Raw genomic sequence first — 16,159 nt, forward strand, 5'->3', positions numbered from 1 at the left:
AGAAGTTACTTGATATTCAAGTTTTTAACTTTTTATATTTGGAATATTATAAATAAAATTATTATATTTCCTAAAAAAATATAAAAAAATATATATTTAATAAGCAAGTATTAGAATTTGGCTCCCTCTCATTCAATAAAAGTGAGAAATATACTAATATCATGTACAACATGTCAATATAATTATATTTAAGTAATAATTAATTTATTAAAGGAGGGTATTAAGATAAATACTTTCAAAATTTTATTATGGTTATATTCTATATTTTATGATTCTTAAGTTTTTTTTAACGTCAACTCATCTTTTTGACATGTTTAGATCAAATAACAAAATTAAACACTTTGTTTATAATTATAATAATAGTATTTCACGCAAAACATTGTTAGAATAGTTTTGAAACTTCTGAGATTGGTGTAGGGAGTTATGGCTCCGGATATATTCGTTCTTTTATTTGTGCATCTTTCTCCCATGTTTTTCGTTAACTTTCAACCACTAACTTTTTATATTTTTTTACAACTCGTATTGGAGGAGGGAGTTCATACTACCCTCGGTATCTTATAACACCGTATCTAATCATTAATGAAAAATCTTATAAAACTTTAAAATAAAATAAAAAATACTTAAAAATGAATAAAAGATTTGGTTCCCAACATGGTATAAAAAACTAAGAAAAAATAGAAAAAATTAAGAGGTTAAGATGTCTTTTAATTAAAAATGTAATATTAAACATAGAGATGCTAGGATTAAACATGAAAATTTCTTAATTAATTAAAAAAAAGGGTTAGTTTATGATATATTATACTTATAATATTTAAATAAATGAAAACAATTTTTATTTGAAAATTTTGAGTTAAAATATTTTAAATTTATTTGGTTATAAAAAAATCTAAAAAAAAAGAAAAAAAGTGAAAGGGGTAGTATGCAGTTGTAGTATTTTGGTTAAGGAAGATTGTTGCCGTCGGTTCATAATGTCTAGGGTTTCAGAAATTTGGTGAAGGGGGAAAGAAATATAATGGTTCATTCACAAATAGATTATTATTATTCAATATATTTTATGGCAAAACAATGCTCCCTGACCGTGCTTCCTTAGATCCGCGACGTCGCAAGAAATCGGAGCCCTTGGTTGTTGGCAATTACGTCAAGACTCGGGCGGCGGTAGCTAGGGCGGCTGCCGAAGCTAAGGCCGAGGCGGATGCGGTTGCGGTTGCGGTTGTGCACGGAGTGAAGCGACGTCAAGTTGGGAGGTTACCTGCGACTAAGAAGCCCAAGGAGCCAGAGGTGATCGTGATCTCGGAAAATAATCGATTCGAACAGGGAGGAGCAAAAGAAGAAGATAAAGCGGTAAAGCCCGAGACCATGGGAGACGAGAGTGGTGGTTTGAGTGCTAATAAGGCAACTGGGAAGGAAGAAGAGGGCAATACCACGCCTTTCCCTGATCGGGTAAGAATCTTTGTTTTTCAGGTTTGCTTTTTAGGCGATTAAGGATTTAAGATATTCAATGGGTTGTTGTTTATTCTTGCATCCAATTTTACTTAAAGACTCGTTCTTTGATCATATGGATGGTTCATGATTACATGCTAAGTATATATTTTATAGGGTTTCTGTAGTAATCCCACCTAGGATCCACAGGCTTTATAAGAATTTATGTTCCTTCTATATAATGAATTCCTTGCATTGCTCAATTTTGTTTATGTTCCCCCAGAAATAATTTTTGTATACTTATTCTGCAATGGGTTATTTTGCAGGTTCAAGTAGGAGGTTCACCGATATATAAGGTTGAGAGGAAATTGGGGAAAGGTGGTTTCGGTCAGGTATTTGTTGGTCGTCGTATGTCTGCAGGTTCAGGACCGGTTGAGGTAATATTCATTTGAATTAATGTCTTATATCTTTTTGTTTTGTTTAAAATCGTGCAAGTTTAATGATTGTTGTTTAGTTTTCCTTGTCGTATCTACTTACTGATGTTCCACCGTAATAATGGAAGTACGCCTGATGTCATTTTGAGCTGTGTTATCTTAGGTGGCATTGAAATTTGAGCATAGAAATAGCAAGGGCTGTAGTTATGGCCCTCCATACGAGTGGCAAGTGTACAAGTAAGGGTCTAAGTTTAATTTTTTATTTATTAATTACCTATGTGGTTATTATTTGTAACGTGTTTCATTGTTTTCACTTTTTTTTTGTGTTCAGCACTCTTGGAGGTAGTCATGGAGTTCCTAGAGTACATTTTAAAGGGAAGCAAGGGGACTATTATGTGATGGTATGCTAATGTGTTTATGTTTCTTTTCATGATTATTGTTATAGATTAGACCACTAAACGCATACCTGTAGGTTATGGACATTCTCGGCCCTAGCTTGTGGGATGTATGGAATACTTCAGGACAAGCGTGAGTATCTCATCCGTTCATTTTTGTTCATGTTTTGAAGGATAGAATGTAGCAGTTTTTTTGTTTGAATCTCCTGCACACATGTGGAGGTTCCAAAAGATAGCCAGTTGATCACCAATTGTTTTTGGTTAAATTCCTCAGAATAAGTTTGTTTGGATGGTTTTGGAATGTTTCATTGCTGGGATAAGTTTTATGATTTCCAGTTATTCAGACATACAAATTGTTCTTGACGTGGCTTTGGTTGTCAATTTTGTACCCTTTCGATTGGCTGAGTTGAGATATCTCTTTTGAATGGCAGGATGTCAACAGAAATGGTTGCATGTATTGCAGTTGAGTCATTATCCATCCTAGAGAAGATACATGCAAAAGGGTAGGTTTCTATCACTTATTGAATTCTTACATCTGGGATTTACTTCTGTTTATGTATCTTGCATAAAGAACAGTATGAAATTATCTTAATGCTTTATTATTAACATGACTTGTTTAATTTATCCGTCTTCACATTAGTTATGTGCACGGAGATGTAAAGCCAGAGAATTTCTTGCTTGGCCAGCCATCAACCGCCCAAGAGAAGAAGTTGTTTCTTGTTGATCTTGGATTAGGTGCTAGTTTCCACACACTTGCATATTAGCTCCATTTTATTTGTTTTTTTTTTTATAAATTTCTAAGTTTCCTATCCAACTTCTGATTTTTCAGCAACTAAGTGGAGAGACAGCACTAGTGGGAATCATGTTAGCTACGACCAACGTCCTGATCTGTTTAGGTGCATTATATATTTTTATTATAGCCTTAATTTACAAAATTTCACTTCCCATGTATTATGCTTGAAATACGTCGTTAATGGTTCAGGGGAACTGTTCGGTATGCTAGTGCACATGCTCATTTGGGAAGAACAGCCAGCAGGCGAGATGACCTAGAATCACTTGCATATACACTTATTTTTCTTCACAGAGGCAGGTTGCCATGGCAAGGATTTCAGGTAATACTGACATAAACATCATGGCAAGGGTGAAAACTCAGAAACTTACTTGGGAAAATCGTTTTGGTTTTACTATAGGGTGATAACAAGTCATTTCTAGTGTGCAAGAAAAAGATGGCCACATCTCCTGAAATGATGTGCTGCTTCTGCCCTGCGCCAATTAGGCATCTTCTTGAGTATGTGGTGAACATGAAATTCGACGAAGAGCCCAACTACTCTGTGATGATCGGAATGTTTCATTCTCTAATTGCACCAAATCCTGCTGTACGACCTATCAACACTGATGGTGCACAAAAGGTGTGTTAGCCTAGCCTAGCCTAGCCATCCATTGTTTAGTTTTTGTGATTATGGTTTTTACATCCTCAAAAACCATCTCTATATAGGTTATCGCTCATGTTGGTCAAAAACGAAGTAGAATCATTGAACCAGAAGATGATTCTGCTAGGAAGAGGGTTCGCTTGGGGGTACCTGCTACCCAGTGGATATCAGTTTATAATGCCAGACCACCTATGAAACAGAGGTGACAATCAATCTTCTCTTCTTTTTTTCTTCAAATTTTCTATATATAATTATTTTCTCGTTGTAATAAGTAGGTATCACTACAATGTGGCTGATGAAAGATTAGCCCAGCATGTGGAAAAAGGAAACACAGATGGTCTACTCATTAGCTGTGTGGCATCTTGTTCCAGTCTGTGGGCTCTTATTATGGACGCTGGAACTGGTTTTAGGTCCCAGGTGTATCAGCTCTCACGTTTCTTTTTGCAGAAGGTGTCTTATGTCTTTTTCTTCTTCTTCTTCTTCTTCTTCTTCTTTATAATCATATATATATATATATATATTGAATTTTCCAAGTAGTAACTTTTGTTGTCTTACATGTCTTTAGGAATGGATCATGGAACAATGGGAGAAGAATTTTTACATTAGTTCCATTGCAGGTTCCACTAGTGGAGGCTCCCTTGTGGTTATGTCTAAAGGTAGACTTTTCATGCTCTCTTAGGCCTTGTTTGATTGAACCCTTATTTTATATTTTTCTAATAACTCTTCCTATATTAATTACAATGAATATTGTTTTTGATAATAGTCTGTCTGAGGTTAGATTGATACACTTGGCTCCTAAGTCCTGATAAGTTGTATATTTGGATTCTACCCGATATAACTTCTGCAATAATTATGCTCAGGCACTCCATATTCTCAACAGTCCTACAAAGTAGGCGACTCCTTTCCATTCAAGTGGATAAGCAAGAAATGGAAAGAAGGTTTTCATGTCACCTCCATGGCAACTGCTGATAGTAAGTGGGCTGTTGTTATGTCTCGAAATGCAGGCTTCAGTAGTCAGGTTTGTCTTTCTGGTCTCTTATTTGTGTGTAGGGGGTAGATTTTTAGTCTCATACTAACACCTAATTTGATGACAGGTGGTTGAACTGGATTTTCTATATCCAAGTGAGGGCATCCACAAAAGATGGGATAACGGTTTTAGAATTACATCAGCAGCCGCCACATCTGATCAAACTGCTCTTATACTGAGTGTTCCCAGACGCAGGCCCTCCGATGAAACTCAGGAGACTCTCCGAACAACTCAGTTCCCAAGCACACATGTAAAGGTAAAAATCAAAATTGACACCATTTTAGACCTTGTTTGGTGGCGAATCATGTTTTAACATTTCATCAATAATAATTGTGCAGGAGAAATGGGAGAAGAATCTTTATCTGTCATGCATTTGCTATGGAAGGACCGTCTCTTAACTAATTGTCCTCCTATTTATCCTCTCCGAACATTTTACATGTTACCCCTTTTGTGTCGTATACATTTGCAAAAAGGAAGAATGGTTTATCTGACTTCCAGTTGCATTCTATCTTAAGTTTCTGGCAATAATGAAAGTGTAGAGGAAAATTACTATTTAAGTTTTAAAACAAACTGCCTGCCAAAACAATGTAACTTTATGTTTTCAAGATCTTCCCAAGTTTTTGGATTTTGTGAACACTTGTACTACATTATTATAAATGTTCTTTCCATATTCTTCCAGCAACTTTAAGCTTTAACTCTTGACCATCACCTCCAGAGAAGAAAAGTGCTAAACTTCTCTGTATAATCAGACCGTCTAGGCTGTCTCGAACTGTCTTGTGGCTGTCGCGAATGCTTCGTGGCACTCCTTGCCATGTTAACTTACGCCCGTTTGCTCCAACTTCCAAGCTGTAGCTGAATTTTTTAGCATCTTGATCGTCGCCCATGAATCGCAAGAATGCCATGTAAACAGGTGCCATTCCTAGGTTGAATGCTTCAAAGTGCAAGCAGAACTGATGCCCAAAACAGTTGAAAACCTAGATAATTGAAAAGGATGAGTATTAGGAGTCTTTTTTCTTCTTCTACAACCGAGGTTTATTCGAATTTGAAACTTTAGGTTGAAAGACAAGTATATTATGATATTAGTTAGAACGCCTTCACATAGTCATGACCCACTTCAATCTGGTTTAAAAAGAACAGGATTTATTTCTTGGAAGAAACTAATACAACTTCTCAAGTCATAACCCCTATTTCAATAAAGGAATTCTCAATGTAAATCAATGAAAGGAGTTCTGACATGACCTCTCTTAGGAATGACTTTTCAAATTGAGCTGATTTAATGAATTATAATATTTGATTTAAATACTTACAGTTAACATCCAGGTAGCGTTTTCAACTTCGTGTGGATTGGATTTGACATAACGGTGATTGAAGGTAGACCAGCCGTCATGCATGTCAACTTTGTGATGCTCTTTGAGATGGGAAACGAGAAAAGGGATGTCTCCATTGACCGAGCATTCAGCTCCGGCATAAGGGCAATTAAACGGTCTGAACCTGCAACTATGTTCGTGTCTCGACCTATTTTGGTACGAAAATATGTCTTGACAACCCATGAACTGATATCGGCATGGTAATTCTAGCAATTCCGCTACTTTCTCAAGAGCAACACATCTTATGTTTCCAAGCTCCTGTCTACAAATTGGACAACAGTTTTCTACTTTTGCCTTGCATTGGAAACATATGGTGTGACCATTCGGACACTGCAAATCACAATCAAAATCAAAACCAAAACAATTTTTTAGGAACTCTAAACCATAGGATACCTGATGAATTGGAGGATACATGATGTTCAAGCAAACAGGGCATTCAAGAAGCTCGTTTACTGCATTACTACTTGATTCCATCCCATGTTTCCCATTATTAATGGAAGAAAGAATGGTTTTCCGAAATGGAGAGTTTCTTATTCCTCCTGAATCTGAAGAAGGTGCTGATATACCATAATCAGCATATGTTGATGTACTGCGAGACGTCTCTGGAGCCATGATCGCAATCTTCCCAATTCAATTCAATTCAATCCGATCTATGAATGGAAAAAAAAATGAAATTTAGTATAGTTAAACAAGCTCAGGCTGCATCTTCTTCACTCAACTAAGATTAAAGATAATGAAACAGTACTTTACAATCACACAGAAACCAACTACTTTCAGCCCAACCATAAATCGAACAGACTTTGTAGTGAAGATCATTAGACAGACAGACAGACAGACAAAACAGACCATCATTTGAAACCTAAATGCAGGTGTCTAGGTTTTCTCAAACATAGAGAATATACAAGGAAATCGATTGAGGCAGTAAAACAGTGCATATTGAACCCAAAACAAAACAGCAATAAATGAAATTTCATGAAAACGAAGATTACCCAGATGGAGATTCTTCCAAAGAAGCAAAATCAAGCAAGAAGAAAGTAGACCAGAGAGTATGAATCGCACAAGAAGAAGAAAACCCAGATGAGATTCCAATCCAATTCAACCCTATATTGCTTAATCAAACCCAATTGGACGCTCCATGATTACTTTGTGATTGGGTCTGCAAATCACACTAACAAACAATAATAAGTATAATAAATAATATTGAGTAAATCACAAGAGACAGATAGAGAAAGAGAGAGTCTTTATTAAATAAAACAACAACAAAGTAAGTGCTGAGAAATCCGTGAAAGCTTCTCATTTCTTGAGATTTGGAGCGGGCGGGTAAACCCATCCAAATTCAGAAAAAAAAAAAAAAAAAAAAAAAACATATCTTTAATGTGGACTCTCACTTACCACTAGTAAATGTTACTTGCTCTTTCTATTTATATTTCCTCTTTAGTAATTTCTTATCATTTTCTTATTTAGATTTTCATGAATCATATGATAATTAAAGATTCTTTTTTGAATAGTTACAATTATTTCAAAATTAAGAGTTATGAATTTTATGAGATCAAATCTTCTCATATGGATTGTGGTATAGTGATTGGCGGTTAACCCGATAAGGAAAACAAATCTAATTTGTGGGTCCAAATGCATTTTGAAAATGAGTTCATCAAATTTGATTTCAAGATTCAATTTTTAAGTATGAAATGATAATTAATGATTTCTCAATTTTGAATTGGGAGTGGGTCCCAGTTCTTGTCTATAATGATGAATCATAGTGTTAGCTTTTATTGAGGTATCGTCCACTTGTACGTAATAACTTCCCACGAAAATGCTGGGTCCCGTTTGTTTTCCCGATAATATATGACCAAATTGACCACACACTATACCCTTCATTTGAATTTGAAAAAGACCTTTTTATGTTATATAATTTTAAAAAAAATTAAGGAATAATACCCATTACAAGTTTAAAATAATATATAGATTAATAATAACTTCTCTTTTTAATTGAATAGAGGTTATTTAAATAATTATATTCTACTTTAAATTATAAAAATATAAATTATTAGATAAAAAAAAGACATTAGTATATATTCATTAAGTAGTTCAAGTAGAGTGGATTGAATAAAAGTTATGATTAAAGGTAGGGGTGGAAACGAGTTAAGTTATTTGTGAGTAATTCCGTCAAAGTTCGACACAATCTCAATTTGACCGAGCTCGAGTCATGATTTAGTAGTACGATTTTGTAATTGAGTTTGAACTTTATATTCTAAGTAGTTCACTAACTCTTTTTTATAAATATTATAAAAATTTATATTTTTTTATAATGGTGTGATTATATAAATGAAGTTTTATGATTAATAATATTTTATTACAAAATTGTGAAACATAAAATATATTAAGTTTAGATATTTTTTAAATTACTGAAATTTATAATTTTAATTAATAAAATTTAATTTTAAAATTGTAATTTTGAATATATACAATGCAAATCAAGTGAAGCTCATTCGTTATGAGTTTTTATAAAACCCATACAAAATCAAATATTATGTCATTCTCTTTTTATCTATCACATCACTCAAATCATTAACCAAAATATTAAAATATTCTCTAATTTAAATTATTATTTTATATTTTATTTATATATATCAATACTCTTAAGTTTTTTTATCAAAAATAATCATTATCTCCTCAAAATCACCATCCATCATTCAATTTTTCTCTCTCTTGATTTTTAAAAAAAACTCATAACCAAACAAGGCCCAAGTTTAAATATTATTATACTACTAACTCAACTTATTTAAAAAATAACAATAAAAATATTTTAATTAATAATTTAATTAATGGCTATTCAAATCAAAGCTAACCTAGACTTTCAAACATTAATAAAAACAAATAAATATATAATATTATAAATATTTTAGTTATCCTTTATAAAAATTATAATTATTATTTTTTTAATAATATAAAATTTCAATATATTATACTATATAAAAAAAAAATTATCTTAATTTTTTTATTTAATATTTTTTACAATTTAAACCGTTTCCCAACTCCCATTACCTAGAAAATTAAGATAAACCTCAATCCATGTGTTTTAGTGAGAATTGCTGTAATAATGAATCTAAGCACAATATTGTTGAGAACCCAGGAAAAACTTCTACAAAAAAAGAGTTTGTTTTTAATTTCTTTTAAGGCTACCGCATAAGTTTTATACAATGAAGAGAAGAAATATGGTGAAAAAGTCTACTACTATTTCAACCTTGATGTTTTCCTTGTCACCCTCCTAACAACTTCATTACCACCTGAAATTGGTGAGGAACTTGATCCAACTTGATCTGGATCAGTAGCCCGACTCGACATTCGCCTCTTTCTTGTTAAAGGGGGTACATTATTCTGAGACGGTTCATTCAAGTGATCATCTTCCTCCGCCTTCACAGCTTCTAATGTATTGACCTCACACGGCCATGGAGTCTTGCAACTGGAACAAACTTTTTCAACCTGCAGTCAAATAGTCATAATTATTACAAGTCTGTTTTCTCGAACTAATTCATTCATGGTATGCTGGTGCATGAGAAGGTTTTGAATTATATACTGTATATACCTTTCTTTGGGAAAATTTCATACTTAGACAGTATTTGTGGATTCGAACATTGCAGCTTTCATTTGGGCAAGACTCCGCCTATTGAAGATAGGAAGAAAAATAAAACCCAAAACTCAAGGATACATATTCTTTAGAAAGGTTAAAACTTTTCAAAAAAATATAAAAAACTGTGAGATGTTTTCATTATTAATGGAGAAAGCAAGCACCTTGACTAAAGCTTCACTGCAAACTTCACAGGTAGGGATATCATTGTTATGAAACCAGCTGCGCAAGTCCAGAAATGATCGTGGACCTAATCCAATGTTACCATCAACTGTCGAGCAGAGCCATTGGTCTCGGACTAGTTCTTCAAGAGTTTTTTCCTTCTGAGAGAACGAAAAGGTTTTCACAGCAGTAGGAACTTGACTTGGTCCAGCCTGTGATTTTGGCATACATATTTAATTCTTCATCATAAGATTTATAGAATTAAATGGATTAAGTCAACTAACCTGACTCTCTAATCGGACATTGAGAGCATCAATGTTGGATATGCTACCTTGAGCTGTTGCATCCTGGATAATCGCCTCAATCTAGACATTTAAGTAAAAGAGTTATCTTCAATGTTCAGTCATTCTGTTTATGTATCCGAATCCATATCCAAATGAGAAAAAACCAATAAAATCTGAATTTGTGTCTTGCTAAGTTAATATTTAAACATAATCTCATCCAGGTATGTTTCTTGATTCAAAAGATGCAGTTTTCAACAGTAAATTCTCCCCAATTATGTCAAACTTCTCTAGTGATTGAAAGAATTTGTTATTCAGGCAATAGGAAGTTCCACTTAAAGCATCACTAAAATACATATCAACTCAACTATTAGTAGTAATTTCATATCTGTCCAACACAATGATAAAAAAAACAGTGAAAACAGTAGGAAAAGAGAACTATTTGAAAGATTTGATATATAAATCGAAACACAATCTACACTAAAAGTGATGGGTGCTTACAATTCCTTTATAGAAAGTAATCTGAGGAACTGTGTATTGGGTTCCAAGCTTGGACTGTTCATCAGCCACATTGTTAACCATTCCATAATAAACATTACCATCATATTGATTCCTGCAAGCCCGTAACTCAAACTGGGCAAAAGCAAGTTCTTTGTTTATCTTCAGAAGATAATCATTGAATAACCTTCTATTGCTACCTGTAAAATCAATATACAACTCCTGTCAAAATTCCAAGAAAATGTCCAAATGATCTACAAGTAATCCAGTTTTTCAGATCAAGGAATTGAATTCTTACAGTAAACCCTTAAGCAATTGAGAATCTCACAGGACGAGAAGATGGGTTACAAAAATGAAGTAACTTTACAGGAAGAAATGAAAAGAAAAGGAAATACTTAGTCTTTCTCCTGAAACGCCGGCAAAGATTGAACGGAACTGGTCTTCGATAAGGGGACCGCGACATAGAAGGGCCTGGATAAGTGTGTGGTGTCTCCAGGACAAGGCCATTTATATATATATATATAGAGAGAGAGAGAAAGCCCTAGCTCCGGCGAGGGAAGAAACAAAGATACAAAACCCTAGAAGAGGAAGATGAATAAGTATGGCGGGAAAGTGGGATGGTTATATATTTGCAGGTTACGTAAAGATAGTTTAGATATATATGAATTGTTAATTTAAACAAAAGGGGATGTAGCTCAGATGGTAGAGCGCTCGCTTAGCATGCGAGAGGTACGGGGATCGATACCCCGCATTTCCATTTTTATTTTATTTTTATAATTTCTTCATTTTATGCATCTGATTTGTTCATACTGCTTTTAATGTAATACTTAGAAAGATACAGTCATATTGTTTTTGTGGTGATCTATTGATGCTAATAATAATATAGTATAAATCATTTAACAAGAAGAATGAATGAGTGAAATTGAACACTTAGTTTTACTTTGATGTCTCCTTTTGTTTTACCATCCTAAGAAACTATAGTGCATAAAGAAGAAGGTTTACTAATTGCTGAAATATGTGGTGGCTTTACTTCTTTTAGGTTCAGTAAGAAAAAGAAGGTTAATCACTATATATGCAAGGGCGAATCCAGGATTTTTGTTTTCACTGGGCTGAAAATATTATTAATATCTATATATATATATACAATGATACTTAATTTTAAAGTGTCCGGATTACCGGGTCGAGAGTTGTGGTTAATTTGGATACTTGGGTCGGATTGTGGGTTGACCCGCCCATAAACTTAAAACGGTTAAAAATAAAATTAAAAATGCTAGAGGTATGTTTCGAACTTGCAACCTAACAAACACAAGTACAATCTTTTAACCAACTAGGTTATTAAGACTTTATAAGTAAATGAATACTTAGGTCGGATTGTGGGTTGACCCACCCATAAACTTAAAACAGTTAAAAATAAAATTAAAAATGTTATCCGTAATTTTTTTTTATAATTTCTTATATTATTATTCGTGCAATAAATAAAAACATTAATCAAATCGTTACATTAATATCCTTACTAAAATAAAATAAATATATAAAATCTAATCAAAGATAAGAATATTTCATTTAAAAAAGAAATTTATAAATTTAAAACTATATACTTGAAGAAAAATTAAGCTTAAAAATATAAAAAGTTAAATTAATTAAATTTTAAATAAAAAATTAACTATATAGAAAATATGAAAGTATAATAAGTGAAGCTAATTAGATGAGAAAGTAGGAAAAAATAAAATATGAAAATAATAATAAAAATATATTATTAAGTGAATAAACATTTAGAAAAAAAATTATAAATCATTAATGCATATAAATTATTTTAGAAAACTAAATAATATATTAATTTATATAATTTTTTAAATGTATAATTGTAATAATTAATAAAAAAAAATGAGGGAGAGGCCAGGATTTGATCACCTGACCTCCCCATTATAATTTCAATTCAATGCCAAGTGAACTACAGATCATATTTGTTAATTAAATACATATACATATATTTTGTTTTATAATTCTACCCTGGGCTAGAGCCCACCGCAGCCCGCCACTTCGCTCCGCCCTTGTATATATGGCTTTACCTTATGCCTTATGGCAAGATTTTCCTGATTGAATAGATTTTGTTGGTACGAGGAAGTAAGTTTGGGCTTCATTCATGAAAATGGGACACAAATGGTGGTTGCTGCCTCTGATTCTTAGACATATATGCTTTTGCATTGCCTTGTGTTGGGAGCTGTAAATTTATTTGATCATAGTACCTTCCTGGTCACACTCAAGAACAATGGGTATGTATTTTAATTAGCTAATAATGATTTTAACTATTTGTTTGACATCTTTAAGTAGGCCCAATGCAGTGATAGTTAGATGAGATTTCAGTTTGAATTTGGAGTGGTTCTTAAAATACAGAAACTGGGAATCTAGTTTGAGTCACAGAATATGGCTCTGCCTTATACTCTGTTATTCATTTTCCATCCTTAATCAATAAAGGAATGTCTTTCTTGAGTCAAAGACATTTAATATTAACTCTGAATGGATTATATACATAAACAAAATATTTTGACAAGTCTATTCTTGCTAAGTTCCTCCTATAGTAAAAAATATCAAATCACTATCTTAAGTATGGAACTTGAACCAAAGTTAAAAAATAAATCGCCGTTGCCAGGGATCGAACCCGGGTCACCCGCGTGACAGGCGGGAATACTTACCACTATACTACAACGACTTGGTGTTTTAGTTTTAAAACAGTCATTATTAATATGAAACTAACAGTTTAATTATTTTTTTTGTTTTTCTAAAACATATTATACAAGTTTCACAAGATATATATATATATATATATATATATATATATATATATATATATGACCATAAATAAGTTCTAATAATGATAAATCATGGAGAGACTAACTAGGGGCCGGTATTCATTTAGACATGAGTAACAAATGTATAGTTGAATTATAGTTGGAATTTGAAAAACAAAATGGATTAACTTTTTTTATTATTTTTAGAAAACGACTTATCGTCCTTACACTAAAAAAAATCCAAAAAAAATCTACATAAGTTCATGAATTAAAGCAAAAACAAATATTTGCTCTAATTTTAAAAGGAAAACGACATACAACACAAAATAATTAAACCACACAACAAACTTGAAGTAATCTAGCGCGCCTTAAACATTGAAACTTTTGTGTCTTCCTCATAGTTGATGGACCCATTTTGACATAACTCTTAATTTTCTGAATTCACACATATTCTCCTCCATGTATGAATAAGGACATAACTATCGATGTTAGTTTCTCTAAAAAAAAAAAACCCTTACATTTCTTTCCATCCACACTTCATACACAATATCACCAAAATAACCTCATAATATTAACAAAGAATAAGTTGCTTTTGACCTTTCTAAAGCATCACTTCTTTGATGTGAATCCAATCAATAAGAAAATTATGCAATAATTTGACAAAGTAATTAACCTATTATTCACCTAAATAAGTTAACTATTTTTATAAAAGATCAATCTAAGTTTTTTTATACTAGGAATATTTCATAAAATCTTTAAAACTTATTCAAACGGGGATGTAGCTCAGATGGTAGAGCGCTCGCTTAGCATGCGAGAGGTACGGGGATCGATACCCTGCATCTCCATTTTTTATTTTGTTTTCTTAAAGAAAGTTTATTTTGGAGCATGTATTTGTATTATATGGAAGGTGCATTTAGAGCTTGTATTTGTATTATATGGAATGTAACGTTATAATAATATCATAATTAGAGAAAACATAATCTTAAAGTTGGCTTAATTTATTCCATCTGAGGATGAACTTAAAATAGATTTGTTACACTTGGTCACAAATTTCAAAATCCACAGGCTTACTTCAATAGGATCCATGCATAAATCTTAATTAGGGTTTCTGCAATTAGTCCTAATCTCCCCGTTTGTTCCGGTTAAAGTGCTTATTGCTCCCATCTTGATCATAGACTTGCCAAACGCATCAAAGAATGCAGTTTGACTACCACCAAATCGACTTACGATGTTCACAGTGTCTCCACCAGACGTGGAGAACAAAACTTGGTCACTTGTGAGGAGCCCTTTGTTCGTTTGGAGGTTTGTGAAATAACTATTGTCAAAAGTGTCCGGTGTGTCTTGATCAAGATTCTCAATCGCATTTGCGTTCCCACCTTGAGGGCATGTCTGACGAAGTGTCTGGAGATATGTTGTGTCAATGGTCGGATCAGGGTTGCCGTTGGTGAAGTTGTAGAGCCTACCCACGAATGTGGCACACCGGGCTCGTCCAAAAGAGTGTGCCCCTAATAAATGACATAAATCATGAATATAAGGTAACATTGATAACATGTTATTCTATAGCCTACTCTAAAAAAGAACTAATTAAATAGGATACATAATGATGTTTTGATACGATATATACCAGATAATGCGACTAGGTCAGTGGAATCAAGTCCAACGTTGGTGAATTTATTCTCCAAATCGTTGAGCAATTCAAAAGGGCTTGGAATTGCACTTGTTCCAGCTTGGTTTGCTGTCCGACTATCTCGTCTTCCTAATTCGACTGCCCAAGTTGGTCCACCAGCCTATGCATTCATGTAATTCGGGTTACTTTTGTACAAAAACCTTAAATAAATAGTTATGAAAAAAATATATATGTGAATGTTGACATACCAAACCAACTCCGATCTGAGAAGCTATAGCGAGAATATCAGCACATGATACGACATTAGGGCACACATTTTCCAATGCAGTTTTAATATCATCGATTACATTAAAGCCGGTGATTGATTGATTAGGAACTGCATCTTTCTCGCTTTGTATTCCGTTACCATTGTCCAACAACAACGAGCCATCACAACCCTATACATATATTATTTTTGAAAGGACAAATATTATAAGTTGAAAGTTTATTATAATAATTAATATATAGATTAAGTTGTTTAAAATTTGAGAAAAAGATATATTACATTGACCATGCAGTCGTGGAAGTGCATGCGTATGATTTTAGCGCTGATTCGAACGTCACTACGAAAGGCGGGCTGGAGGACTCCTTGAACTACGCTCGATATGTTTGGGCACGTGGTTGAGTAGAAGGTGGAGCTCAATTGAGCCTCACATGAACCAACCATCAATATTATAGCCGACAAAAACAACGCGATTGTCATTAGTTTTGTCATCGTTAATGTTGATGGATATGTTGAAGATAGATGACTAAATAGGGATGTTGTGATGTGGGGAGAATGGGATGAAGATGTGATGTTCATATATAGTGGAAATTAAGGAGTAGAAAATAATGGACTTAGGCAATGCATAGACAGCTTTGTCTTGATTTTGATAGGAAGAAGAAATTATGAAAAGAATATTTTAATGATAGTTGTCAAAATATGAAAGCAATGTCCCCATTTTCTCCATGCAGAAAAGATAACTTGCAAAACTCCAAAGTCTAAAATGATAATAATTATAATTATTGTCTAGTGGTGTGTTTAATAATATTTTTTTTTAAAAAAAAAGGTTCAATACAGACC

General features: G+C 33.1%; 4 protein-coding genes and 3 non-coding genes across 7 annotated transcripts; 3 read left to right on the plus strand and 4 right to left on the minus strand.

Moving 5' to 3' along the window:
* The first annotated feature begins 944 nt into the window (after positions 1–944).
* On the plus strand, positions 945–5,387 carry LOC124912619 (casein kinase 1-like protein HD16). The gene is made up of 16 exons (XM_047453261.1): positions 945–1,440; positions 1,746–1,856; positions 2,017–2,090; positions 2,185–2,254; positions 2,326–2,381; positions 2,680–2,751; positions 2,889–2,983; positions 3,078–3,144; positions 3,231–3,360; positions 3,439–3,657; positions 3,744–3,880; positions 3,954–4,128; positions 4,244–4,334; positions 4,539–4,696; positions 4,773–4,961; positions 5,044–5,387. Exons 1-16 carry the CDS (start codon positions 1,066–1,068, stop codon positions 5,101–5,103), a joined length of 2,079 nt encoding a protein of 692 aa, XP_047309217.1. The 5' UTR covers positions 945–1,065; the 3' UTR covers positions 5,104–5,387.
* On the minus strand, positions 5,277–7,343 carry LOC124912620 (putative E3 ubiquitin-protein ligase SINAT1). Its single transcript, XM_047453262.1, has 4 exons — positions 7,062–7,343; positions 6,466–6,722; positions 6,013–6,402; positions 5,277–5,679 (listed from the first exon to the last, which is right to left on the minus strand). The coding sequence occupies exons 2-4, from the start codon at positions 6,682–6,684 to the stop codon at positions 5,356–5,358; spliced, it is 933 nt and encodes a 310-aa protein (XP_047309218.1). The 5' UTR covers positions 6,685–6,722; positions 7,062–7,343; the 3' UTR covers positions 5,277–5,355.
* Positions 7,344–9,244: 1,901 nt separating this feature from the next.
* On the minus strand, positions 9,245–11,202 carry LOC124912231 (non-structural maintenance of chromosomes element 1 homolog). Its single transcript, XM_047452797.1, has 6 exons — positions 11,037–11,202; positions 10,645–10,841; positions 10,147–10,227; positions 9,865–10,074; positions 9,659–9,736; positions 9,245–9,555 (listed from the first exon to the last, which is right to left on the minus strand). The coding sequence occupies exons 1-6, from the start codon at positions 11,146–11,148 to the stop codon at positions 9,307–9,309; spliced, it is 927 nt and encodes a 308-aa protein (XP_047308753.1). The 5' UTR covers positions 11,149–11,202; the 3' UTR covers positions 9,245–9,306.
* Positions 11,203–11,325: 123 nt separating this feature from the next.
* TRNAA-AGC lies at positions 11,326–11,398 on the plus strand. Its single transcript has one exon. It is a non-coding gene; the product is annotated as a tRNA-Ala (tRNA).
* Positions 11,399–13,279: 1,881 nt separating this feature from the next.
* Positions 13,280–13,351, minus strand: TRNAD-GUC. The gene has a single exon. It is a non-coding gene; the product is annotated as a tRNA-Asp (tRNA).
* An 851-nt stretch (positions 13,352–14,202) lies between these two features.
* Positions 14,203–14,275, plus strand: TRNAA-AGC. The gene has a single exon. It is a non-coding gene; the product is annotated as a tRNA-Ala (tRNA).
* Positions 14,276–14,429: 154 nt separating this feature from the next.
* On the minus strand, positions 14,430–15,835 carry LOC124912368 (peroxidase 15-like). The gene is made up of 4 exons (XM_047452979.1): positions 15,602–15,835; positions 15,306–15,494; positions 15,055–15,217; positions 14,430–14,935 (listed from the first exon to the last, which is right to left on the minus strand). The coding sequence occupies exons 1-4, from the start codon at positions 15,809–15,811 to the stop codon at positions 14,526–14,528; spliced, it is 972 nt and encodes a 323-aa protein (XP_047308935.1). The 5' UTR covers positions 15,812–15,835; the 3' UTR covers positions 14,430–14,525.
* Between the last annotated feature and the right edge of the window lie 324 nt (positions 15,836–16,159).

Source organism: Impatiens glandulifera, chromosome 8, assembly GCF_907164915.1.
Source record: "Impatiens glandulifera chromosome 8, dImpGla2.1, whole genome shotgun sequence".
Lineage (NCBI taxonomy): Eukaryota > Viridiplantae > Streptophyta > Magnoliopsida > Ericales > Balsaminaceae > Impatiens > Impatiens glandulifera.

What these genes read in the sequence shown, in the direction of transcription:
- LOC124912619 (XM_047453261.1), top strand. Translation starts at nt 1,066, where the DNA reads ATGCTCCCTGACCGTGCTTCCTTAGATCCGCGACGTCGCAAGAAATCG. An exon ending in TCTTGTTGATCTTGGATTAG is followed by an intron (nt 2,984 to 3,077) that starts GTGCTAGTTTCC and finishes CTGATTTTTCAG; the next exon opens with CAACTAAGTGGAGAGACAGC. An exon ending in CACGTTTCTTTTTGCAGAAG is followed by an intron (nt 4,129 to 4,243) that starts GTGTCTTATGTC and finishes ACATGTCTTTAG; the next exon opens with GAATGGATCATGGAACAATG.
- LOC124912620 (XM_047453262.1), bottom strand. Translation starts at nt 6,684, where the DNA reads ATGGCTCCAGAGACGTCTCGCAGTACATCAACATATGCTGATTATGGT. An exon ending in TGTATCCTCCAATTCATCAG is followed by an intron (nt 6,403 to 6,465) that starts GTATCCTATGGT and finishes TGTGATTTGCAG; the next exon opens with TGTCCGAATGGTCACACCAT. An exon ending in ACGCTACCTGGATGTTAACT is followed by an intron (nt 5,680 to 6,012) that starts GTAAGTATTTAA and finishes TCAATTATCTAG; the next exon opens with GTTTTCAACTGTTTTGGGCA.
- LOC124912231 (XM_047452797.1), bottom strand. Translation starts at nt 11,148, where the DNA reads ATGGCCTTGTCCTGGAGACACCACACACTTATCCAGGCCCTTCTATGT. An exon ending in CGTTTCAGGAGAAAGACTAA is followed by an intron (nt 10,842 to 11,036) that starts GTATTTCCTTTT and finishes TTGATTTTACAG; the next exon opens with GTAGCAATAGAAGGTTATTC. An exon ending in GCAGTGAAGCTTTAGTCAAG is followed by an intron (nt 9,737 to 9,864) that starts GTGCTTGCTTTC and finishes TATCTTCAATAG; the next exon opens with GCGGAGTCTTGCCCAAATGA.
- LOC124912368 (XM_047452979.1), bottom strand. Translation starts at nt 15,811, where the DNA reads ATGACAAAACTAATGACAATCGCGTTGTTTTTGTCGGCTATAATATTG. An exon ending in TCCACGACTGCATGGTCAAT is followed by an intron (nt 15,495 to 15,601) that starts GTAATATATCTT and finishes ATATATGTATAG; the next exon opens with GGTTGTGATGGCTCGTTGTT. An exon ending in TGACCTAGTCGCATTATCTG is followed by an intron (nt 14,936 to 15,054) that starts GTATATATCGTA and finishes GTCATTTATTAG; the next exon opens with GGGCACACTCTTTTGGACGA.